Source organism: Bombina bombina, chromosome 3 (genome assembly GCF_027579735.1).
Source record: "Bombina bombina isolate aBomBom1 chromosome 3, aBomBom1.pri, whole genome shotgun sequence".
NCBI lineage: Eukaryota > Metazoa > Chordata > Amphibia > Anura > Bombinatoridae > Bombina > Bombina bombina.
The window spans coordinates 942,253,699-942,280,758 of record NC_069501.1 but is presented as its reverse complement, the minus strand read 5'-3'; the positions used below and the strand labels follow the sequence as shown (position 1 = coordinate 942,280,758).

The 27,060-nt window shown below is 42.8% G+C and overlaps 1 protein-coding gene across 4 annotated transcripts in view; it reads left to right on the top strand.

The window, feature by feature from the left end:
* ELF1 (E74 like ETS transcription factor 1) overlaps positions 1-27,060 on the top strand; it is a 427,636-nt gene that overhangs the window by 385,048 nt on the left and 15,528 nt on the right. For all 4 annotated transcript variants that reach the window (XM_053707956.1, XM_053707958.1, XM_053707957.1 and 1 more), the window contains 3 exons: positions 2,465-2,548; positions 8,726-8,918; positions 11,078-11,551. In XM_053707956.1, coding sequence (XP_053563931.1) covers positions 2,465-2,548; positions 8,726-8,918; positions 11,078-11,551 — 751 coding nt within the window. The remainder of the gene's footprint in view (positions 1-2,464; positions 2,549-8,725; positions 8,919-11,077; positions 11,552-27,060) is intronic.

Genomic DNA, 27,060 nt, shown 5'->3' with positions numbered 1-27,060 from the left:
TCTTCTGTTGTGGTCCCAGATACATTCCATCCCATAAATTTGATTTAAATTGGACAATATCACTACCGTGGCTTATGTCAACCACCAGGGCAGAATTTGCAGCTCTCTGGCGATGCTGGAAGTGGGCTCGTATTCTTCAATGAGCATAGACATACCAATGTCAAATATCAGCCATTCACATTCCAGATGTGGAGAACTGTGTGAAATCGCCCACAGATGGGGGTGCCTGGATGTAGATCTGATGGCTTCCCGTCTCAATGCCAAACTACTGAGATACCGGTCGAGATTGAGAGATCTTCAGGTGGAGTTGGTGGACGCCTTAGCGGTTCCTTGGCATTTCAATCTAGTGTATCTTTTTCCTCCAATTGTTCTGCTTCCTCGAGTAATAGCTTTAATTAAACAGGAGGGAATTTCAGCGATATCTGAGGCTGACTGCATGGAGATTGAACAAATAATTTTGTCCCAGAGAGGATTCTCTGGTTCAGGCTCAAAAGCACGTTACCAGACGTATTTACCATAACGTGTGGAGGGCTCATCTGTCTTGGATGCGGAACGTGGGTTCCCTAGGCACAAGGTGAAGTTTCATATCCTTCTGTTTCTAGCTATGGAGAAGGGCTTGTTGGGTAGTTCTCTTAAAGGTACAGTTTACTCAAAATTTTTCTCCCCTTTAATTTGTTCCCAATGATCCACTTTACCTGCTGGAGTGTATTAAATTGTTTACAAGTAGCTCCTTTACCCTTATATTGGCATTTGAAAATGTTAATTTAGCATGTGGTATCCCCACCTATTCTGAAAGTTTGTGGCCGCTCGTACCAGCTATAGATAAGCTTTGCAAACACAGCCAGCAGAAGAAATTACAATCCCAGTGTGATAAAGCAGAGATAAGGTAATAAAATGTTGATTTTCCATTGTTCTCTCAAAGTATTGGTGATTGTTTAAGGACAGATATAAGATAAAGAAGCAGGTATATGTGCACAATGTGATACAGTAATGAGATCTGATTATACCTATAAGCTCAACCTATTTTATTAGGCTGTGGCTTCAAAACACAAAATCAGAGCTTTAATATACAGAAATGAACCTTAAAAAGCTAATTTTCGTACATTTTTTACTCTGCAGTTGGTAAAAAAAGCAATTGTAAACACATTAAGGGACAAACTATTTTACAGTATACTGTCCCTTTAAAGGTCAGATTTCTGCTCTTTCTGTATTGTTGCATAAGAGGTTGGCTCATTTGCCAGATGTTCAATCGTTTGTTCAAGCTATTTCTAGCCTTTATCTTGTTCTTAAAGTTCCCCTTTTGAGCCTATGCATTCTATTGATATTAAGTTACTAACTTGGACAGTGTTATTTCTGTTAGCTATTTCCTCTGCTCTTTGAGTTTTGGAATTTTCTGCCCTCCAGTGTAATCCGTGTTATCTGGTATTCCATTCGGATTAGGCTGTACTTCGGACAAAGACAGGTTTTTTACCTAATATTGTTTCAACAATATCAATCAAGAAATCGTTGTTCTGTCTTTGTCCCAATCCTTTTCCTCCAAGGAGAGGTTATTGCATAGTTAGAGTTTTAAAGTTTTATCTTTATGGTACCAAGCAATTTAGTCAATCATCTTCCTTGTTTATCCTGTTTTCTGGAAATCACAAGGGTCAGAAGGTCACAACAATTACTCTTTCCTTCTGGCTCAGAAGTTTGATTCGTATGGCTTATATAGTGGTGGGTTAGCAGCCTCCATCCCGGATTACAGCACATTCTACCGTGCAGTGTCTACTTCCTGGGCTTTCAAGAATGAGGCTTGAGTTGAACAGATCTGTAAGGCTGCTACCTGGTCTTCGTTACATACTTTAACAACATTTAGCTGATTTCATGTTTTTGCCTCAGCTGAGGCATCTTTTGGGAGAAAGGTTCTTCAAGCAGTGGTGCCTAGTATTTAAGTACTGCTTTTCCCTACCTTTTTCCTCTGTATAAATATTGTGGACTCCACAGCTTGGGTATTGGTTTCCCATAGGTTATGAATGGAATTCGTGGACTCTCACTGCCATTAGAAAGAGAATATAATTTATGCTTACCGTATAAATTATTTTCTTTCTTGGCAGTGAGAGTCTATGAAACCGCCCTGAAATAGTTTAGTGGCTGCAGTCTTATGCACCTCTTTACCCCTTTTTTCTCTCTACTTTTCCTTATCCTCAGTTTGAACTACTGAAAGGGTAGGGGAAGTGGGAGGGATATTTCAATGCTCTGTTTGGGGTGTATTAGCCTTCTCCTGGTGGCCAGGTGAAGTATTTCCCATAGGTTATGAATGGAATTTGTGGACTCTCACTGCCAAGAAAGAAAATTATTTATCTAGTAAGCATACATTATATTTTCTTTTCCACTGTTAAAAAAACTGCAAGATTACATATAATTCTGCCATTGTATAATCCATTATTTATAAATATTTATATCTAAAGAATGTAACTGCTTTTAGGGAGGAAACCAAAAAATCCAAGACCAGAATCTCCCAACACCACTCCCAATATATCTGTGAAGAAGAAAAACAAAGATGGGAAAGGTGATCTATTGCATTTTAATGGTTATTGTACAAACAGTATATGAATGCATGCATTGACTAATGGTTTTACCAACCTTTAAAGGGACAATCTACTTGACAATTGTTATTGTTTAAAAAGATAGATAATCCCTTTATTACTAATTTCCCAGTTCCGCATATATATTAATATACTTTTTACCTCTATGATAACCTGTATCTAAGCCTCTCCAAACTGCCTCTTATCTCACTATTTTTTACAATCTCTTGCATTTTAGTTCATCAGTGCTGGCTTTTGCATACCCATTCTCCACAGGAGTGAGTACAATCTTATTTATATGGCACACATGAACTAGCACTATCTAGCTGTTGTGCAATATTTAAAAAGCACTGAGATAAGGGGAGGCCTGCTGAGGCTTAGAAACAGGCAACAATATTGGTATTGCAAAGCTGGAGAATGGGCAGCTAAGGCGTCGTCTATCTTTTAAAACAATTTTTTTAAAAATCAAGTAGACTGTCCCTGTAAACAATGTGCTGTGTATAGTCAGGGATATCCTCAAGCAAATGTATTTTGTACTGTGTTGTTTAGTGCTTTAACCTAGGTTAACAATGCTGTAAGGTATGTAATAATAAAAAGTGAATAGCTACAAAAACTTTTTTTTTATACTATATAGCAGATTTGGGATCAGCAAGCTACATCTATAGTACATGTTTGTGATAGATTCTTTAGAATAGAACAACAGTGAATGCAGATATTCCAAACACTAAATCATTGGTGTCTGAGTATTTTATTTATTATGACTGTCAGCATAGTAGAAACTTCATAGCTCCAGGCCTACAATCTATGCACTTGTAGTTAGTCTGCATGGACATCAGTGCAAATGTTTGAGGTTAATAATGAATAATATTTTATAATTGCAATTGTCATGATATGCATGACACAGCATAGAAGGTACAATGCTATTTTATTGCAGAGCATAGAAGTATACAGTTTGTACAACACATCTAACTTGGTATCTGCGAAATAGACAATAACGACTATAAGCCATGTCCCCATTTGGTGACGTCACCTCCCACTCTCATCACATCTTCCCCTTTTTCAAAGGAGAAAGCATAATTTTTTTTAGAATACATGACATAAGGTATACAAGAAGCATACAACAATAGTTTTGTTTGGTGTATAACAAATAACAATTTAAAAAGAATATATATGAACAACAAGAAATACAATCCTGACTTGAACATCGGGGTAGACTACCCTAGTCCACAGTGACCATGGGATTATTCTGCCCATTCTTCCGGTCACTGCTCTAACTAGTGCTAATCCCGATATCAGGCTGGAAGTTTCACCACTCTTCCACTTGACATCATTTTACATGAACTGTCCTCTGATAAAGAAGAAGGTGATTGGGAGTCTGCTGGAAGCAAAGTAGTATCCCCGCTGTGATCTTGCTGAGGGGAAGGCACCCCTCTTAAAACAGGGGATCCCACCGGTGGTGACTCTGAATCATCCAGTCTCAAACTCTTAGGTACTGGCTGAAGATGTCTTCTATTTCGACGTGTGACTGTCCCTCCATCAGTAAGGACTACATAACACCTTGGTTCTGGAGAGCGTCCAATTACCATAGCAGGCATCTGCCATTTCTTCTCATCATCCAGTTTAACTCTGACACTTTGCCCCACATTCAGCTCCTGCAAGGGCCTTACTGAGTGTTTTCTGTCGTAGAAGAATCGATAACCCCTTTTAGCCTCTTCATCCCTCCTAAGGACCTTGTCTCGAGGAACAGAGCTGGATGGCTGGAAGACACCCACAGAGATTAAAGAGGTGCGAATCTGACGTCCTAGCATCAGCTGTGCTGGACAAAAACCTGTGGCTTGGATGGGAGTCACCCTAAAGGCCAAGAGAACTAGGTATGGCATAGATTGCTTCAAAATGAACTTTGTTGTTTGAACTGCTCTTTCAGCCATTCCATTGGCCTGCGGGTAATGTGTATTTGACGTAGAATGGAAGAAATCGTATTCACTGCTGAAAGAACTGAACTCCATGGAAGCAAACTGCATTCCGTTATCACTCACGAACTCCATTGGTATGCCCCACCTTGAGACGAGTGATATGGGCTTGACTGGTGATCTCATTCAAGAGTGCAATCTCCAAATACATGGAATAGTAGTCAATCACGACTAAGTACTTTTTCCCATGCAGTTCGCACAAATCAGCAGCTATTTTCTGCCATGGGCTTGCAGGCAGCGGAGTAGAAATCAAGGGCTCCCTTCTCTGAGTAGGCCGGCGTTCCCGACAAAAGGCACATTTTAACACGTGGAGTGCAATGTTGGAACTGATCACAGGCAACCATACTGCTGTAGCTGCCCTTTCTCTGCACTTTGTAATGCCCAAGTGGCCAACACCTCCTGCTGCATGCTAACAGGAATTACAATGCGGTCCTTGAACAGCACCAACCCATCCAGCTCTGCGAGTTGCGACCTCTCTGACTGGTAAGAACGTAGACATCCAGGCTGCCCGGCTCTCGGATCAACCTTCTTTTATGTACTTAATAACTTCTTTAAGGTCTGTATCTAAACATGTCTCCTTTCTTATTTGCTCTAGCTTCCCTGACTAAATGGATTTAGATGCCAGAACTGAATCCACATACACTTTCACATCTGTTTCCGTTGAAGATTCTTCAGCAGCAGCCAGCAGGAGCCTGGAAAGTGTATCTGCCACTACCAGTTGTTTTCCCGGCACATGCACTGCCTGAAAGTTTAACCTGAGCAGCCTTATCAGAATTCTCTGGCATCTTAGGGGTATTTTGTCAATATCATAGGAGTTGATTAGAGGGACTAGCAGTTTATGGTCAGTCTCCAGACTAAATTTCTCTAAACCCACTAGATCACGCTGGAAGCGCTCACAGGCCCAAACTGCAGCCAGGCACTCTTTCTCAATTTGGGCGTATTTCAACTCAGCAGCTGTCAGTGTATGGGAACAGTAGGTGATGGGCTGTAGTTTGTTCTCATTCAGCTGCAGGAGGGCGGCCCCTAACCCATAACTGCTCGCATCAGCACTAACCACTGTCTTTTTAGAAGGGTCGTAGAACCCTAACACTGGGGCAGACCCCAGCAAGGACTTGACCTGTACAAAAGCTTATTCCTGTGAAGGACCCCAGACACAGACAACATCCTTCTTCAACAACTCTGATAGGGTGTAGTACTGTGGATAGATCTGGAAGGAACCTGCTCACATAATTCACAAGGCCCAATATTTGTCTCAGCTCGTGCACATCAGAAGGACTTTTCATCTGTTCAATAGCAAGGATTTTTATCAGGGTCTGGCTTGATGCCATCTCCATTGATGATATGCCCAAAGTAACATAACTCAGATTTTCTAAAATGGCATTTCTCTTTATTTAATTTCAGCCCAGATTCTGTAATTGTCTGCAGCACACAGCTCAATCACTTATCATGTTCTTCCAATGTAGACCAATACACTAAAATGTCGTCCATGACGATTACCGTGCCCTTGTGGTCGCTTAGGAAGGAACTTATCTCTCTTTGAAAGATTTCAGGAGCAGAGGATATCTTGAAGGGGAGTCTGCAGAAGCAAAACCGACCTACTGGTGTATTGAAGGTAGTCTGTTTTCAGCACTGTGGATCTAGAGGTATTTGCCAGAAGCCGCTGGAAGCATTGTAGAGAAAAACTTTGCCACAGCCAGTTTCGGAGCTATGTCTTCCAGCGTTTTCAGCAAATATCTCTCTTCACCGCCTCATTCAGCCTTTTCAAATCTACGCATATGCATACTTTCCCGTTTTTCTTCACAACAGGCACAATGGGGGTACACCAGTCAGTTGCTCTAACAACCTCTTCAATAACTCCCACATTCTTCATACGCAGAAGTTCCTTCTCCACTTGAGGCATCAGCGGGAACGGAATTCTACGGGGAGTGGTAAATGCTGTATGGGACTGCATCACTTTTAAGTGATATTCGGACTGGGTTGCAATTCAGTAGGCCCAATTCACCAAACATGTCTTCCAAAATCTCATTCACTCTGGTGACCAGGCCCAAACTACAGGCTGCTTTTCTGCTCAATAGGTTAACACACTGACCTCTAATCACATGTACCCACATGGTGAATTTCTGCAGCTGGCAAGAGATTTCCCCGCACAATCGATGCAGCCACCAGGACTATGAACTTTCATTGTAATTTTCGCCAGCTAAGGCTGTCGAGGCAGTTTTATGAATGCTGCAAGGGACATAATAGTAATGTCTGCTCCTGTGTCAGTCTTGAAGGCAACTTTGGCTCCTATTACAGTAAGGGTAACCGCCAATCTTCGTCTGAACCAGCCCGTTCAACAACAGACCCTACAAAGGACACTTCTTGACCATCCTGGTCACTAACCACCTGCATCTCCTTAATGTATTCAGTTTTACACGCCACTTACACTTTCTACATCTTTTATCTTTAGCGGGGCATACAACATTCTAATCATGGGTACGGTTACACCGCATGCATCGAGCCTGCTGCGCCCATCCCTTTCTGGGCCTATCTTTTATCCTTGGTCTACCGCTCAAACTGTGCCTTTCATCTGCAGCTCTCCTGAACTGCTGCACTTCATCCACAATACTCTCAGACCTCAGATCAGCACTTTTGCTTTTTCATCAGTTCACTCTGGCGGGCCATCCTAATAGCCCCATCCAATGTTAATTCAGCCTCCAACTGTAGCTTCAGTGAGACCTCAGCATCTGCAATTCCTATGGCTATTCTGTCTCTGATTTGCTCCTCTTTAGCAACACCAAACTCACAGAATTCAGCTAGTTCATGCAGGCTGCGCACAAATGACTCCACAGATTCTCCTACACGCTGAGCACGTTTGTGAAAACAAGCTCTCTCATGAATCACATTTCTTTTAGGCACAAAGTGGGCACTGAGTTTATTCATAACTATTTGAAAGTCAAATTATTCCCCTTCTTGGAAAGTAAAGGCATTGAACACTGGCTCCACATCTTTCCCCATAGGGTATAAAAGAGAATTAACTTGTACTTCACCACTCTCCTTGTCCAGCTTGGAAGCAATCCTGAAGCGCTGAAACCGATGACGCCATGTGGGCCAAGCTGCAGGCTGAGAAAAATCAAAAGGCTCAGGTGGGGTAAACTTCGACATCGTCATTAATCAGGAAACAGAAGCGTAGCTAAGTACTTCTGACACCATGTCATGAGATGCAGGACACAGCATAGAAGGTACAACGCTATTTTATTGCAGAGCATAGAAATATACAGCTTGTACAACACATCTAACTTAGTAACTGCGACACAGACAATAACGGGTATAAGCCACACCCCCATCCAGTGATGTCACCTCCCACTTTCATCACATGCATGGTATTAGAACACTGTGTTTGCTGCAACTGTTTTTCAGTGATCAAACTCCACCCACACTTTTCTTTTTTGGAGGAGCTAATCTGGACTTGAGTCTGGGGAAGGCAGGGTTTACTGCTGTTACTGTGTTAAACATTGTTTAGCTTAACCAGAAAAGACAACATAACCTGCTAATTAGGGAGATAATAGAGGCAAGGTTAGGCCTGTGAAGCCTGTCCTGTGCTCCTTCAGTTTTCAGAACGTCCTCTTCAGCACAGCTATTCTAAAAAGAAACAGTATATACAAACTTGTCCACAGCACTGTTATTCTTACATTTCTTTATTCTCTGTTAAGGTACAGACATAAAATAGCGATGTTTCAAGTGTTGCCACTCTTAATCGCTATTTTATGTCTGTACCTTAACAGAGAATAAAGAAATTTAAGAATAACAGTGCTGTGGACAAGTTTGTATATACTGTTGTGATTGGGGGAGCCTGGCAGAGTCCCTGTCTTCACGCGCACTGGACTCCTAATGTTGCTGCACTAATACGTTGTTACATTATTCTAAAAAGAAAAATGCACCACGGGCTCACTGTCTAATCACAGTGTGCCCATTAGCGCTGTTCAACTTAATGTAGTGCGTTCTCACAATAGCTAAAGCAGCCAACAGCTTTAATTTAAAATGAAAGTATATTGTACAGTTATTTTATTATGCATAAACATTTTATATTATAATTTCAGTGTTTAGTGTCCCCTTAAAGTTTGCTATTTTTAGCCTTTATTTCACACCCTGTAGTGTTTATAATTCACATCTCACTTTCCTCTAATATGGTTTTTTTTTGTTTGTTTTCAGGAAATACAATTTACTTGTGGGAGTTTTTACTGGCTTTGCTTCAAGACAAAGCAACCTGCCCTAAATATATCAAATGGACGCAAAGGGAAAAGGGCATCTTCAAGCTGGTGGATTCAAAGGCTGTTTCAAGACTTTGGGGGAAGCACAAAAACAAGCCTGACATGAACTATGAAACAATGGGCAGGGCACTCAGGTAAGTCAATGAGATTAGTTGCACTTTAAAGGACTGAAAAGGGGTACTTGAAATACGTCTCAATGCATTTCAAACTCATTCAGAAGTATATTTGCAGCTATATGTGGTGCTTGTGATATCACTGCTAGCGTTGTCACATACATGTCACCCTCTGCCAGTGCAGCTATATGTGGTGCTTGTGACATCACTGCTAGAATTGTCACATACATGTCACCCTCTGCCAGTGCAGCTATATGTGGTGCTTGTGACATCACTGCTAGAATTGTCACATACATGTCACCCTCTGCCAGTGCAGCTATAAGTGGTGCTTGTGATATCACTGCTAGCGTTGTCACATACATGTCACCCTCTGCCAGTGCAGCTATATATGGTGTTTGTGACATAACTGCTAGCGTTGTCACATACATGTCACCCTCTGCCAGTGCAGCTATATGTGGTGCTTGTGACATCACTGCTAGAGTTGTCACATACATGTCACCCTCTGCCAGTGCAGCTATAAGTGGTGCTTGGAACATCACTGCTAGAATTGTCACATACATGTCACCCTCTGCCAGTGCAGCTATAAGTGGTGCTTGGGACATCACTGCTAGAATTGTCACATACATGTCACCCTCTGCCAGTGCAGCTATAAGTGGTGCTTGGGACATCACTGCTAGAGTTGTCACATGTCACCCTCTGCCAGTGCAGCTATAAGTGGTGCTTGGGACATCACTGCTAGAATTGTCACATACATGTCACCCTCTGCCAGTGCAGCTATAAGTGGTGCTTGGGACATCACTGCTAGAATTGTCACATACATGTCACCCTCTGCCAGTGCAGCTATAAGTGGTGCTTGGGACATCACTGCTAGAATTGTCACATACATGTCACCCTCTGCCAGTGCAGCTATATGTGGTGCTTGTGATATCACTGCTAGCGTTGTCACATACATGTCACCCTCTGCCAGTGCAGCTATATGTGGTGCTTGTGACATCACTGCTAGAGTTGTCACATTCATGTCACCCTCTGCCAGTACATCTTTATGTGGTGCTTGTGACATCACTGCTAGAGTTGTCACATACATGTCACCCTCTGCCAGTGCATCTATAAGTGTTGGACATTTCAAGCACCACTTTCATTTCCCTTTAATACATTTGTTATGTACACAGTATTATAACATTTTTTTCATTGTGTACATCAGTACTGAACATAGCTTTAGCTTTTATACAGGTAAAGGATTTTACAATGCAAATAAGACATAAGGCACATCTAGTCATTATTTTAGTGTCAGTTCTAGGTTTCTTGTGTGTGTTTCTAATTGAGTTCAGATTGAACTTTTGTAACCATCTTTAAGTTGCTCCTTTCACAGGTAATGTTCTCCTTGTGTTAAAATCCTATAATATGGTGATTCAAACAGCCCACATTATGCCCCTTTTGCTGTTTTAATATTATTTGTCTAAAAATAATATCTTTGTTTTTTCATTACAAAACTGGCCACGTTACAAACTAGTATTAGGGATAGAAAAGTAAAAACTGAAATCTGCATGGGTGCATTTCCATTTTAAATAGAAGCATTTTTGCATTATTCTTCCATTAGCAAAGATGCTTCTAGTAAACGTTATTACTGTTTTTCAGCAGCATACGCACATATGCCATGAGGGCCTGTGCACCAATATTCAAGATCAGAGAGCTGGTGTTGGTGTGTATTGTGCCTGTAAATACATTGTATTTGTGTCATACAAGCCACTGCTGACTATATTGCAAAAATGCTTCTATTGAACATTGAAATGCCCCCATGCACATGACCTTTCTATCCCTTTAACTAAAACTAACAATAGCCTTGCAAATCCTGTAAGAAATAAAAGGAAAGTTTTAAAGATCTTTGGCCAGGCAGTAGTATCAGTTGTGTCAATCAGCAGTTACAGGGGTTAAGCACATAGATTTGCAGTACCAGTGGTGCTAAAATTACATTGTCAAATAAATTAGCATAATACTCTTGCACTATAATGGCCCTTTAAATGTATGCCTGTTAAAACAGTAAAGTAGTAAAACTAGACAGTTGTCATACGTCATTTCTTACATCACTGATTTTGGTACCTTGAATGACTAATCTGTTACACTTTGCTTGCTTTAAAGTCATATAATTATACACTCTAATTTATTTTTTCTCTGTTGTTAAGGTACTATTACCAGAGAGGAATTCTAGCTAAAGTGGAAGGTCAACGCCTTGTCTATCAATTTAAGGAGATGCCAAAGGATCTTGTATATATAGATGAAGAGGACACCTGCTCCAGTGCTGAATACTCTGGAAGTTTGTCTTCTGATCTTTCCTTAAACTCTTCATCTTCTACACCCAACCGGAACCAGACATCAAGATCCAAAGGGTCTTCAAACTCTGGGACACGCAGTAGCTCAGCTTCTGTTCTAAAATCCGGAACCTTAAAATCTCCCAAAACAGAACTGGAAGATAGTGAAATACAACAAGTGCCCTTGATATCTTCAGAGTTGCTGAGGACAATTCAGTCTGCTCAGGCTTTAGAGCCTCATCCAACTCAGCTTTATCGGACATTACATTTAATGCAGCCTGGACAATCTGTTCAAGAACAAGCCTTAGCCCTTCAGAATGACCCTCTGCCTCCAGTTCAGACCATCAGGTGAATAGCTACACAGTATTTGATCTCTTACCAATTTTAAGCAGGCTGTTAGTATAATAAATAATAGTTGGTTTCACTATTTTAAGAGAAATTATTATTTAGCAGATAAATATCAGAACTTTCCTTGAGGCTTAGCAAGCAGCTATGTTGTATATGATTTTTTTTCTCCAACATAGGTGTGTCCGGTCCACGGCGTCATCCTTACTTGTGGGATATTCTCTTCCCCAACAGGAAATGGCAAAGAGCCCAGCAAAGCTGGTCACATGATCCCTCCTAGGCTCCGCCTACCCCAGTCATTCTCTTTGCCGTTGTACAGGCAACATCTCCACGGAGATGGCTTAGAGTTTTTTAGTGTTTAACTGTAGTTTTTCATTATTCAATCAAGAGTTTGTTATTTTCAAATAGTGCTGGTACGTACTATTTACTCAGAAACAGAAAAGAGATGAAGAATTCTGTTTGTATGAGGAAAATGATTTTAGCAACCGTAACTAAAATCCATGGCTGTTCCACACAGGACTGTTGAGAGCAATTAACTTCAGTTGGGGGAACAGAGTGCAGTCTCTTACTGCTTGAGGTATGACACATTCTAACAAGACGATGTAATGCTGGAAGCTGTCATTTTCCCTATGGGATCCGGTAAGCCATGTTTATTACGATTGTAAATAAGGGCTTCACAAGGGCTTATTTAAACTGTAGACTTTTTCTGGGCTAAATCGATTGATTATTAACACATATTTAGCCTTGAGGAATCATTTTATCTGGGTATTTTGATATAATAATATCGGCAGGCACTGTTTTAGACACCTTATTCTTTAGGGGCTTTCCCAAAGCATAGGCAGAGTCTCATTTTCGCGCCGGTGTTGCGCACTTGTTTTTGAGAGGCATGGCATGCAGTCGCATGTGAGAGGAGCTCTGATACTTATAAAAGACTTCTGAAGGCGTCATTTGGTATCGTATTCCCCTTTGGGTTTGGTTGGGTCTCAGCAAAGCAGATACCAGGGACTGTAAAGGGGTTTAAAGCTTAAAACGGCTCCGGTTCCGTTATTTTAAGGGTTAAAGCTTCCAAAATTGGTGTGCAATATTTTCAAAGCTTTAAGACGCTGTGGTGAAAATTTGGTGAATTTTGAACAATTCCTTCATGTTTTTTCGCAATTGCAGTAATAAAGTGTGTTCAGTTTAAAATTTAAAGTGACAGTAACGGTTTTATTTTAAAACGTTTTTTGTACTTTCTGATCAAGTTTATGCCTGTTTAACATGTCTGAGCTACCAGATAGACTGTGTTCTGAATGTGGGGAAGCCAGAATTCCTATTCATTTAAATAAATGTGATTTATGTGATAATGACAATGATGCCCAAGATGATTCCTCAAGTGAGGGGAGTAAGCATGGTACTGCATCATTCCCTCCTTCGTCTACACGAGTCTTGCCCACTCAGGAGGCCCCTAGTACATCTAGCGCGCCAATACTCCTTACTATGCAACAATTAACGGCTGTAATGGATAATTCTGTCAAAAACATTTTAGCCAAAATGAACCCTTGTCAGCGTAAGCGTGGCTGCTCTGTTTTAGTTACTGAAGAGCATGACGACGCTGATATTAATATCTCTGAAGGGCCCCTAACCCAATCTGAGGGGGCCAGGGAGGTTTTGTCTGAGGGAGAAATTACTGAATTAGGGAACATTTCTCAGCAGGCTGAATCTGATGTGATTACATTTAAATTTAAATTGGAACATCTCCGCATTTTGCTTAAGGAGGTATTATCCACTCTGGATGATTGTGAAAATTTAGTCATCCCAGAGAAACTATGTAAAATGGACAAGTTCTTAGAGGTGCCGGGGCTCCCAGAAGCTTTTCCTATACCCAAGCGGGTGGCGGACATTGTTAATAAAGAATGGGAAAGGCCCGGTATTCCTTTCGTCCCTCCCCCCATATTTAAAAAATTGTTTCCTATGGTCGACCCTAGAAAGGACTTATGGCAGTCAGTCCCCAAGGTCGAGGGAGCGGTTTCTACTTTAAACAAACGCACCACTATTCCCATAGAGGATAGTTGTGCTTTCAAAGATCCTATGGATAAAAAATTAGAAGGTTTGCTTAAAAAGATGTTTGTTCAGCAGGGTTACCTTCTACAACCCATTTCATGCATTGTCCCTGTCACTACTGCCGCATATTTCTGGTTTGATGAACTGCTTAAGGTGCTCGATAGTGACTCTCCTCCTTATGAGGAGATTATGGACAGAATCAATGCTCTCAAATTGGCTAATTCTTTCACTCTAGACGCCTCTTTGCAATTGGCTAAGTTAGCGGCTAAGAACTCTGGGTTTGCTATTGTGGCGCGCAGAGCGCTTTGGTTGAAATCTTGGTCGGCTGATGCGTCTTCCAAGAACAAGCTACTAAACATTCCTTTCAAGGGGAAAACGTTGTTTGGTCCTGACTTGAAAGAGATTATCTCTGATATCACTGGGGGTAAGGGCCACGCCCTTCCTCAGGATCGGCCTTTCAAGGCAAAAAATAGACCTAATTTTCGTCCCTTTCGTAAAAACGGACCAGCCCAAGGTGCTACGTCCTCTAAGCAAGAGGGTAATACTTCTCAGGCCAAGCCAGCTTGGAGACCAATGCAAGGCTGGAACAAGGGAAAGCAGGCCAAGAAACCTGCCACTGCTACCAAGACAGCATGAAATATTGGCCCCCGATCCGGGACCGGATCTGGTGGGGGGCAGACTCTCTCTCTTCGCTCAGGCTTGGGCAAGAGATGTTCTGGATCCTTGGGCGCTAGAAATAGTCTCCCAGGGTTATCTTCTGGAATTCAAGGGACTTCCCCCAAGGGGGAGGTTCCACAGGTCGCAGTTGTCTTCAGACCACATAAAAAGACAGGCGTTCTTACATTGTGTAGAAGACCTGTTAAAAATGGGAGTGATTCATCCTGTTCCATTAAGAGAACAAGGGATGGGGTTCTACTCCAATCTGTTCATAGTTCCCAAAAAAGAGGGAACGTTCAGACCAATCCTAGATCTCAAGATCTTAAACAAATTTCTCAAGGTCCCATCGTTCAAGATGGAAACCATTCGAACTATCCTTCCTTCCATCCAGGAAGGTCAATTCATGACCACGGTGGATTTAAAGGATGCGTATCTACATATTCCTATCCACAAGGAACATCATCGGTTCCTAAGGTTTGCATTCCTGGACAAACATTACCAGTTCGTGGCGCTTCCTTTCGGATTAGCCACTGCTCCAAGGATTTTCACAAAGGTACTAGGGTCCCTTCTAGCGGTGCTAAGACCAAGGGGCATTGCAGTAGTACCTTACCTGGACGACATTCTGATTCAAGCGTCGTCCCTTCCTCAAGCAAAGGCTCACACGGACATTGTCCTGGCCTTTCTCAGATCTCACGGCTGGAAAGTGAACGTGGAAAAGAGTTCTCTATCCCCGTCAACAAGGGTTCCCTTCTTGGGAACAATTATAGACTCCTTAGAAATGAGGATCTTTCTAACAGAGGCCAGAAAAACAAAGCTTCTGGACTCTTGTCGGATACTTCATTCCGTTCCTCTTCCTTCCATAGCTCAGTGCATGGAAGTGATCGGGTTGATGGTGGCGGCGATGGACATAGTTCCTTTTGCGCGCATTCATCTAAGACCATTACAACTGTGCATGCTCAGTCAGTGGAATGGGGACTATACAGACTTGTCTCCGAAGATACAAGTAAATCAGAGGACCAGAGACTCACTCCGTTGGTGGCTGTCCCTGGACAATCTGTCTCAAGGGATGATGTTCCACAGACCAGAGTGGGTCATTGTCACGACCGACGCCAGTCTGATAGGCTGGGGCGCGGTCTGGGGATCCCTGAAAGCTCAGGGTCTTTGGTCTCGGGAAGAATCTCTTCTACCGATAAATATTCTGGAACTGAGAGCGATATTCAATGCGCTCCAGGCCTGGCCCCAGCTTGCGAGGACCAGGTTCATTCGGTTTCAATCAGACAACATGACGACTGTTGCGTACATCAACCATCAGGGGGGAACAAGGAGTTCCCTAGCGATGGAAGAAGTAACCAAAATTATTCTTTGGGCGGAGTCTCACTCCTGCCACCTGTCTGCTATCCACATCCCAGGAGTGGAAAATTGGGAAGCGGATTTTCTGAGTCGTCAGACATTGCATCCGGGGGAGTGGGAACTCCATCCGGAAATCTTTGCCCAAGTCACTCACCTGTGGGGCATTCCAGACATGGATCTGATGGCCTCTCGTCAGAACTTCAAAGTTCCTTGCTACGGGGCCAGATCCAGGGATCCCAAGGCGGCTCTAGTGGATGCACTAGTAGCACCTTGGACCTTCAAACTAGCTTATGTGTTCCCGCCATTTCCTCTCATCCCCAGGCTGATAGCCAGGATCAAGCAGGAGAGGGCGTCGGTGATCTTGATAGCTCCTGCGTGGCCACGCAGGACTTGGTATGCAGATCTGGTGAATATGTCATCGGCTCCACCTTGGAAGCTACCTTTGAGACGAGACCTTCTTGTTCAGGGTCCGTTCGAACATCCGAATCTGGTTTCACTCCAGCTGACTGCGTGGAGATTGAACGCTTGATTTTATCGAAGCGAGGATTCTCAGATTCTGTGATCGATACTCTGGTTCAGGCCAGAAAGCCTGTGACTAGAAAGATTTACCACAAAATTTGGAAAAAATATATCTGTTGGTGTGAATCTAAAGGATTCCCTTGGGACAAGGTTAAGATTCCTAGGATTCTATCCTTCCTTCAAGAAGGATTGGAAAAAGGATTATCGGCAAGTTCCCTGAAGGGACAGATTTCTGCCTTGTCGGTATTACTTCACAAAAAGCTGGCAGCTGTGCCAGATGTTCAAGCCTTTGTTCAGGCTCTGGTTAGAATCAAGCCTGTTTACAAACCTTTGACTCCTCCTTGGAGTCTCAATTTAGTTCTTTCAGTTCTTCAGGGGGTTCCGTTTGAACCCTTACATTCCGTTGATATTAAGTTATTATCTTGGAAAGTTTTGTTTTTAGTTGCGATTTCTTCTGCTAGAAGAGTCTCAGAATTATCTGCTCTGCAGTGTTCTCCTCCTTATCTGGTGTTCCATGCAGATAAGGTGGTTTTACGTACTAAACCTGGTTTTCTTCCAAAAGTTGTTTCTAACAAAAACATTAACCAGGAGATTATCGTACCTTCTCTGTGTCCAAAACCAGTTTCAAAGAAGGAACGTTTGTTGCACAATTTGGATGTTGTTCGCGCTCTAAAATTCTATTTAGATGCTACAAAGGATTTTAGACAAACATCTTCCTTGTTTGTTGTTTATTCAGGTAAAAGGAGAGGTCAAAAAGCAACTTCTACCTCTCTCTCTTTTTGGATTAAAAGCATCATCAGATTGGCTTACGAGACTGCCGGACGGCAGCCTCCCGAAAGAATCACAGCTCATTCCACTAGGGCTGTGGCTTCCACATGGGCCTTCAAGAACGAGGCTTCTGTTGATCAGATATGTAGGGCAGCGACTTGGTCTTCACTGCACACTTTTACCAAATTTTACAAGTTTGATACTTTTGCTTCTTCTGAGGCTATTTTTGGGAGAAAGGTTTTGCAAGCCGTGGTGCCTTCCATTTAGGTGACCTGATTTGCTCCCTCCCTTCATCCGTGTCCTAAAGCTTTGGTATTGGTTCCCACAAGTAAGGATGACGCCGTGGACCGGACACACCTATGTTGGAGAAAACAGAATTTATGTTTACCTGATAAATTTCTTTCTCCAACGGTGTGTCCGGTCCACGGCCCGCCCTGGTTTTTTTAATCAGGTCTGATATTTTATTTTCTTTAACTACAGTCACCACGGTACCATATGGTTTCTCCTATGCAAATATTCCTCCTTAACGTCGGTCGAATGACTGGGGTAGGCGGAGCCTAGGAGGGATCATGTGACCAGCTTTGCTGGGCTCTTTGCCATTTCCTGTTGGGGAAGAGAATATCCCACAAGTAAGGATGACGCCGTGGACCGGACACACCGTTGGAGAAAGAAATTTATCAGGTAAACATAAATTCTGTTTTTTCTTTATAAGTAGTTGGTACAACTTTTTTTTGAGGCAAATATCTATTTCTTTCTAATGACACGAGTCCACGGATCATCAGTAATTGGGAATATCACTCCTGGCCAGCAGGAGGCGGCAAAGAGCATCACAGCAAATCCCTGATCTTTTTTGGGGTCTAGCCGTAGTCCACGTCAGTCTCTTCAGTAGAGCAGTGGTGGCTTTTAAGCAATTGGGAACTTGTGGGGTATAATCCCCACTGCGCCTCTCAAACAGTTGTTGCTGTCCTAAGTAAGTAAGATTATTCAGTCTTTCCTTTTTTCTACAGGTCCACGTGAGGGAGGAAGCCCTCTCAAACCAAGTGAGCTGTCCTGCTGCCGGCCAGATCTACATTGAGGTAAGTGCCAAATTAAATTCTCTGAAGAAGAAAGGAAATATCGGCACTTTAACAGTTAGTTCTGTTTGGGACATTAACTACATTTGATCCTATTATGGTTTAATGGGATAATAATGTGGCAGTTTGTGCAGGCACTGGGGACGAGAGGAACTTTTATTAATAAGGCTCACTTAGTGTTTTGTGTCCGGTGTGTTCTGGACAGGGTGGATGGCATCGGGTGTGTTTTTTACTTAGTAATTCTCCCGGTGGCTTTACCTTTGAAAAGGAAGTTAATGGCGTCCGGGAACTTTCAGTTAGGTACGTCTACGATGGGCAGGCTTTTTCTGAGGTGGCAAAGGTGGGGGGATTTTGCACACTTTTCTGGATCACTTCCTGTGTGTACCGGATAGTAGAGTAATCGTTGCGGCTCTGCTCTTTCTGAAGACGGTAAAAGAGATCACTTGATAGCCGGTGGAGCAGCTGTGGATTGAGTCCGGATGTGGTTTAGAGGCTTAGAGCCGCTGCTTTGCTGTTAAGAAATAAAAAGTTATTTTTAAATTTAAAGAAACAGTAGCGTGTTTTTTGCCAATAAATTTCAAAGTGGAATAAAAGTATTTTATTTTTTCTTTGGTTATTTATTGGGTAAGGATGGACCAAGAGGCCCTGCAAAATGTTATTTGTAGTTTGTTTTGATGCTAATGTGGAACCACCAATCCCTTTTTGTTTCTCATGTATTGAGAGAACATTGCATTACAGGGATAGACTTTTTGATCCTGAGCCATCATTATCTAAGGCGGATGTTGTTCAGGAGTCTCCTGATATGCTGCAGCTTTCTCCTCAAGTGTCCCAAACCTTATCGTCTACACATGCAGTGCCCTGCGTTTCCTCTCACACTCCTGTTGGAGTTACCTTGCAAGACATTGCTACCCACATATCCTCTGCGGTAACTGATGTGCTGTCTGCCTTTCCCATGCTACAGGGAAAGCGCAAGAGGAAATGTAAAGAATCAGTGAGTAAGATTTCTGACGCAGTTGTGGCTATTCCGAATGTTCCCTCCCAGAAGTCTGAGGAGGAAGATACTTTGGTAGCATCTGAGGGTGAAATCTCAGACTCAGACAGTTTAATTCCTTCTTCTGATGCTGAAGTTGTATCCTTCAGGTTTAAGCTAGAACACCTCCGGTTGTTACTTAAGGAGGTTTTGGCCACCTTGTACGACTGTCGTAGTCAATCCTAAGAAGCTAAACAAATACTTTGATGTACCTTCCGTGGTGGAGGTTTTTCCAAAGGAAGAGAAGGTGTTAAAGATACTAAACACACTCACTCTAATATGCTAACCCTAAGGTTGGAATATCTCCTAAAACCAACCCAAAAAATTGGATGCAGAAAAAACAGAGTAAGGGTAGCGCTAAACAGCTTAGAGGATAATCAAGTGGAATGAATAATTTAGATGTGATAATAATGTTCTTAGTTACTCGGGGCAAATGGAAATGTGTAGTGTAGTGAAATAAGTAAAACACTAAATAGTGAAGAAAAATCTCTATATAAGGCTATTTATATATAAAAATGTACACCAAGTCTCAAATAGCAATGCAGATTTTAATTATAAATAAAATGGAATAATGTGTTAAAGGTCTAATAGACAGGTGATTCACGATTACAACATACCCTGTGGGAGTCAAATTCTGACCTATCAAGCATCACATGAGGATATTTAAATCCGTCTAACACTATGATGAGCATCTTGATAAAGGCCTACCCGGCTGAAACGCGTAGATTTGCTCATCCAACTCTCATTTACTTACTTTCCTATTGGGGAACTCGGTTTTAGTAAGTGAGGTGCATTAAAGCCGTCTTAACATTAAAGCGGTGTATACATATGCGTAATCCCTCACCCAGGATCTATTTACCGAATTCCTAATATACCTAATTAACATCATATCCTTTCCTACGGATCCGCCATCCTGTTATTTCACACACCGGAACAGGTAACAGGTAATAGGACCTGGAGGTACAGCCCAGAAGGCTGTGTTACGGCTGCCAGCAAATACCTTGGCCCCAGGATTTACCTGCAACTTAGCCACGGCTATACACAGGCTATCCAGACATATTGGGATTTTATATTTTTAAATTGCTTTTTAAATTGCAGTTTAATAGCAACAACGCTGGCCACCTACAAAGGATTGGACAGTACCACCGGAGCGTTTTTTTCATCTACTATCCACGGCCGCAAACAATTCTGTTTCCAACTATTTGAGGACGGTAACCAGAAACATCAGTACGGTAAACAAGTATCAATAGAATTGGGAACAACTGTTTGCCATTTGAATATCCTACTTACGAGACTGACCTATACTAGGAATCATAGATCCTTTGTTAGAAATTTTGTTAGAAACTGTGGTCACAATACAAATTGTATCTAACAACATACTGTATTTTTTTGTATCTTATATGTTTTTATTTCAGACTACATTTGTCTGTATTATATATCTTTAATTTTCGCCATTGGTGCCGGCACCTTTAACACATTATTCCATTTTATTTATAATTAAAATCTGCATTGCTATTTGAGACTTGGTGTACATTTTTATATATAAATAGCCTTATATAGAGATTTTTCTTCACTATTTAGTGTTTTACTTATCATTTCACTACACTACACATTTCCATTTGCCCCGAGTAACTAAGAACATTATTATCACATCTAAATTATTCATTCCACTTGATTATCCTCTAAGCTGTTTAGCGCTACCCTTACTCTGTTTTTTCTGCGGTGGAGGTTTTTCCTGTACCAGACCAGGCTACAGAGATTATTGCACAGGAATGGGAGAGACCTGGTATCCCTTTTTCTCCACCCCCAATTTTTTTAAAAATGTTTCCAATAGCTGACTCTATAAAGGAGTCTTGACAAACGGTCCCAAAGGTGGAAGGGACAATTTCCACCTTGGCTAAGAGAACCACTATTCCTATAGAGGATAGCTGTTCCTTTAAGGTTCCTATGGATAAGAAGTTGGAAGGGTTACTTAAAAGGATGTATGTACACCAGGGTTTACAATGGCAAGCTGCGGTGTGTATTGCTACTGTCACCAGTGCGGCAGCTTACTGGTTTGATGTGTTGTCTGAATCTATTCAGACTGATACTCTTGAAGAGATCCAGGACAGGATCAAGGCTCTTAAGTTGGCCATTTCCTTTATCACGGATGCTTTTCTACAAGTCATTAAATTGGAAGCAAAGATTTCTGGCTTTGCTGTTCTGGCCCGTAGAGCCTTATGGTTGAAGTCCTGGTCTGCGGATGTCTCATCTAAGTCTCTAAGCTTTTGGCAATTCCCTACAAGGGTAAGACCTTGTTTGGGCCGGGCTTGGCCGAAATCATATCAGATATTACGGGAGGAAAGGGACAATTCTTCCCTCAGGATAAGAGGAATAAACAGAAAGGACGTCAGAGTAATTTTCGTTCCTTTCGAAACTTTAAAGGTAAGCCTCCCCCCCTTCCAAACAGGAACACTCCAAGTCTTCCTGGAAGCCCAATCAGTCTTGGAACAAGGGGAAGCAATCTAAGAAGCCCGTTAGTGACTCAAAGTCAGCATGAAGGGTCTGCCCCCGATCCGGGAGCGGATCTTGTTGGGGGCAGGCTTTCTCTATTCTCTCAAGCCTGGGTTCGGGATTTTCCAGATCCCTGGGCAGTGGACATCGTGTCCCAGGGATACAAACTAGAGTGCAAGGCTTTTCCTCCAGGGGCAGGTTCCTCCTCTCAAGATTATCTGTAGACCAGATAAAAAGAGAGGCTTTCTTACATTGTGTCCGGAATCTATCCGACTTGGGAGTGATAGTTCCTGTTCCAATGCAGGAACAGGGTCTCGGATTCTACTCCAATCTGTCTGTGGTTTCCAAAAAAGAGGGAATCTTCAGACTAATTTTAGACCTCAAGAGTCTAAACAAGTTTCTCAGAGTACCATCCTTCAAGATGGAAACAATTTGTTCCATTCTTCCCTTGATTCAAGATGGTCAATTCATGACAACAGTAGATTTAAAGGATGCGTACCTGCACATTCCCATTCACAGGGACCATCACAAGTTTCTAAGGTTCACGTTTTTAGACAAATGCTTTCAGTTTGCGGCCCTTCCATTTGGCCTTGCCACAGCTCCCAGGATTTTCTCAAAGGTTCTGGGAGCACTGTTGGTGGTGCTTCGGTTGCCGGGTATTGCAGTGGCTTATCTGGACGACATTCTGGTCCAGGCGCCATCTTTTCAACAAGCAAGCTCCCACACAGAGATGTTATCTTTTCTGCGCTCTCATGGGTGGAAGGTGAATTTGGGAAAGAGTTCCTTAATTCCAGCTACAAGGGTGGTGTTCTTGGGAACCATAATAGATTCTGTATCAATGAAGATTTTTCTGACAGAGGTCAGAAAGACCAAGATTCTCAACTCTTGTCTTGCCCTTCAGTCCTCTCTTTGACCGTCAGTGGCCCAATGTATGGAGGTAATTGGTCTGATGGTGTCTGCCATGGACATCATACCATTAGCTCGGTTCCATCTCAGACCTCTGCAGTTGTGCATGCTCAGTCAATGCAACCGGGATTATGCGGATCTGTCTTCGAGATTAGAACTGGATCAGGCGACAAGAAATTCTCTTCCATGGTGGTTGTCTCAGGAACATCTTTCCCAAGGAACCTGCTTCCGCAGGCCTACCTGGGTGATTGTGATCAGGGATGCCAGCCTGCTGGGATAGGGAGCAGTCTGGGGCTCGCTAAAGGCACAAGGTCTATGGACTCGGGAGGAATCAAGTCTCCCCATAAACATCCTAGAGCTGACGGCAATCTTCAATGCTCTTTTGGCTTGGCCTCAGCTTCAGCCCCGTTTATCAGGTTCCAGTCGGACAACATAACTTCAGTGGCTTACGTCAACCATCAGGGAGGAACTCAGAGTTCCTTAGCCATGACAGAGGTAGCCAACATTATTCAGTGGGCGGAGACTCACAACTGCTGTCTGTCTGCGATCCACATTCCAGGAGTGGACAATTGGGAAGCAGATTTTCTGAGCAGACAGACCTTTCATCCGGGGAAGTGGGAACTTCATCCGGAGGTATTTTCCAGCTTGATCCTCAAGTGGGGACAGCCGTAGCTGGATCTCATGGCATCTCGTCAGAATGCCAAGCTCCTGAGGTACGGGTCAAGGTCAAGGGATCCTTAGGCTGTACTGATAGATGCTCTGGCAGTCCCTTGGAATTTCAGTCTAGCATACTTGTTTCCTCCGTTCGCTCTCCTTCCTCGGGTCATTGCTCGAATCAAACAGGAGAGGGCGTTGGTGATCCTCATTGCTCCGGTGTGGCTTCGCAGGATCTGGTATGTAGACCTAGTGGAGATGTCATTTCTCCCACCTTGGAGACTTCCACTGAGGAAGGACCTTCTACTTCAAGGGCCCTTCCTTCATCCATCTCATTTCTCTGAAGCTGATTGCTTGGAGATTGAACGCTTAATTTGATCTAAGTGTGGTTTTTCTGAGTCGGTGAGACCATGATTCAGGCTCGTAAGCCTGTTACAAGAAAGATTTGCTATAAGATATTGCGTAAATATATGTATTGATGTGAATCCAGAGGCTACTCTTGGAGTAGAGTTTGGATTCCTAGGATTTTGTCTTTTCTCCAGGAGGGTCTGGAGAAGGGGTTATCTGCTAGTACCTTGAAGGGTCAAATTTCTGCCTTATCTATATTGTTGCACAAATGTCTGGCGAATGTGCCAGATGTCCAAGCCTTTTGTCAGGCCCTGGTTAGAATCCGGCCTGTGTTCAAGCATGTTACTCCTCCCTGGAGTCTTAACCTTGTTCTTAGAGTTCTTCAGCAGGCTCCGTTTGAGCCTATGCATTCCTTAGATATTTATAAGTTTTTTTTCTGGTTGCACTTTCTTCTGCTCGAGTTTCTGAACTCTCGGCCTTGCAGTGTGAATCCCCTTACATTACATTTCATTCCGATAAGGTGGTTCTGCGTACTGAGTTAGGTTTCCTTCCTAAAGAAGTTTCGGATAGGAATATTAACCAAGAAATTGTTGTTCCTTCTCTGTGTCCTAAGCCATCTTCTCATAAGGAGCGTTTGTTGCACAACCTAGATGTGGTAGGTGTGTTGAAGTACTATTTGCAGGCGACTAAGGAATTTCGTCAGTCCTCTTCCTTGTTTGTTGTTTTCTCTGGGAAACGCAAGGGTCAGAAAGCTACGGCTACGTCTTTCTCTGTGGCTGAGGAGTATAATCCGTTTGGCCTATGAAACTGCTGGACAGCAGCCCCCTGAGAGAATCACGGCTCATTCCACGAGGGCTGTTTCCTCTTCCTGGGCATTCAAAAATGAAGCTTCTGTGGAACAGATTTGCAAGGCTGCAACTTGGTCCTCTCTACTCACTTTTTCAAAATTCTATAAATTTGATACTTTTGCCTCGACTGAGGCTTCTTTTGGGAGAAAGGTTCTTCAAGCAGTGGTGCCTTCTGTTTAGGTTCCCTGTCTTGTCCCTCCCTTATCATCTGTGTCCTCTAGCTTGGGTATTGATTCCCAATAGTAATTACTGATTATCCGTGGACTCAGTGTCATTAGAAAGAAAACAAAATTTATGCTTGCCTGATAAATTTTATTTATTTCTTGACACGGTGAGTCCATGGCCCGCCCTGTTTATCAGACAGTCTTTTTGTTTTGTAAACCTCAGGCACCTCTGCACCTTGTGTTACTTCCTTTCTCTCCTTTTCCTTTGGTCGAATGACTATGGTTTGAGAGAATGGAGGTGATACTTAACAGCTTTGCTGTGGGGCTCTTTGCCGCCTCCTGCTGGCCAGGAGTGATATTCCCAATAGTAATTACTGATGATGCGTGGACTCACCGTGTCAAGAAATAAATACATTTATCAGGTAAGCATTAATTTCGTTTTATTTGTTTAATTATTAGTTATTTCTTCTTCTCACAATTTATTCATAGGTTAAATATATTTAAATTAACAAGGTTGTATTGTATTTTTATGTTTTAAAATATTTTTTTCCTTCTAATGGCAGCAAGAGTCCACAAAATCATTACCTATGGGAAATGCTTCACCTGGCCACCAGGAGATTGATTTATATGCTCTCAATGGAGTTGTTATAAGCCATGTAATACTCTTGGTATAGTTTTGGTGTGTGCTAGCTGCTGGATGTTGCAGGGAAGTTCCCATGCCTCTTCCAGCTTAAAGTGAAGGTCAACTTTGATGAATGAAAGCCCGTTTTTATAAAAATACTATTAAAAACAGGGGCACTTTCATTCATCAAAGCTTATAAAGCAGCCGTTTTGTTTAAGAACGTACGTCTCTCCTCTTCACAGCCGGAGCAGCTTCCCCCGCCCGCAGATCCTCTCTTCATACGTCAGCAATGACTAATCCGGCTTCCTTCAGTAACTGCTTCCCCCCCAGAGCAAACAATGCCTGAGGCCATGCCGTGATTGGAGGAAACCGTATTCTTCATAGCTGACGTATAAAGAGAGGTTTTGCGGGCGGGGGAAGCTACTCCGGCAGTGAAGAGGAGAGAGGTAAGTTTTTAAACAAAACGCTGCTGTGTAAACTTTGATGAATGAAAGTGCCCCTGTTTTTAAATAGTATTTTTAAAAACCGGGCTTTCATTCATCAAAGTTGACCTTCACTTTAACCATGCCACCCTCCGATTTTCAGACAAACGGTGTTAGTTACACTGATTTTTCCTTTTTTAACAGGACTATGGAAACTGAAGAAAAGGGTAAGTCCTATTTGTCTTACATATTTGTCTTACATATTCCTCTTTCATGGCTAGTTGCCTAATAGAGAAGGACTCACATAATCAGGTTGCCATATATTTGCAAGGGGACCTTTATCAATAGACCCCGGAGCCAATAAGGGGTTAATGAACTCTGTCACACAATCTTTGGGGGCAATCCTGAGTCAGACATGAGACCTCACAACAGAGGTCGATCTCAGAGGGTTTATTGGAGCTATCTGCTCAGAGGTGGTGCAGGGTCCTCCGACTGGACTTGGGCTGTGCGGACCCAAGATCACTACCATTACCTTTTGGTTTGTCTTCCTAGACAAGCATTGCCCATTCATAGCTCTTCCATTCAGCCTAGCTATGGCTCCCAGAATTTTTACAAAGGTGTTTGGTGCTCTACTCGCTGTAGTTCGACTACAGGGCATTGCGGTAGCGCCGTACCTGGACGAAATCTTGGTCCAGACGCCATCTTTACATTTAACAAGATCTCACACAGAGAAGTTACTCTGTCTTTGGACCCATGGCTGGAAATTAAATCTGTAGAAAAGTTATCTCGTTCCCAGCACAAGGGTGAACGTCCTAGGGATCATCATATATTCCCTCCCGCATGCATATTGATCTTACAGATCAACGCTGGTAGAAGCTTCAGGCAGCTTGTCGTCTGCTTCACTACACTCCTCAGCCTTCGTGGACCAATGCATGGAGGTGGTAGGTCTTATAGTTGCGGCTTTGGATGCTATTCCATTTGCTTACTTTCATCTCAGACCTCTACAGTTACGTATGCTCAGGCAATGGAACGGGAGATCATGCCAACCTCAGATAATATCTCTAGATCCACTTATAAGAGAGTCTCTCGCCTGATGGCTGTCACAGGGACCCATTCTTTAGGGTATGTGATTCAGTCGCAAATTTTTCAGGTTTTCAGGATCGCTGTATGGGGTTCTCTGAGAGCTCAGGGAACCTGGCGTCCAGAGGAAGTGACTCTTCCTATCTACATTCTGGAGCTGAGGGCCATATTCAATGCTCTCAGGTCGTGGCCCCAGCTACGTTCCATCCATTATATTTTATTCCAATTGGACAACATCACAACAGTGGCTTATGTCAACCATCAGTGTGGAATGTGCAGCTCTCTGGCTATGCTGGAGGTGTCCCACATTTGTCAATGGGCAGACATATATTAATGTTAGATATCAGCCATCCACATTCCAGGTGTGGACAACTGGGAAGTGTATTTTCTTAGCAGACAGACTCTTCACTCCGGTGTTCTGCCAGATCACCCGCAAGTGGGGGTGTCAGGAGATAGTTCTGATAGCTTCCCATCTCAATGCCAAGCTACCGAGATACGGATCGAGAGATCCTCAGGCGTAGTTGGTGGGCGCCTTAGC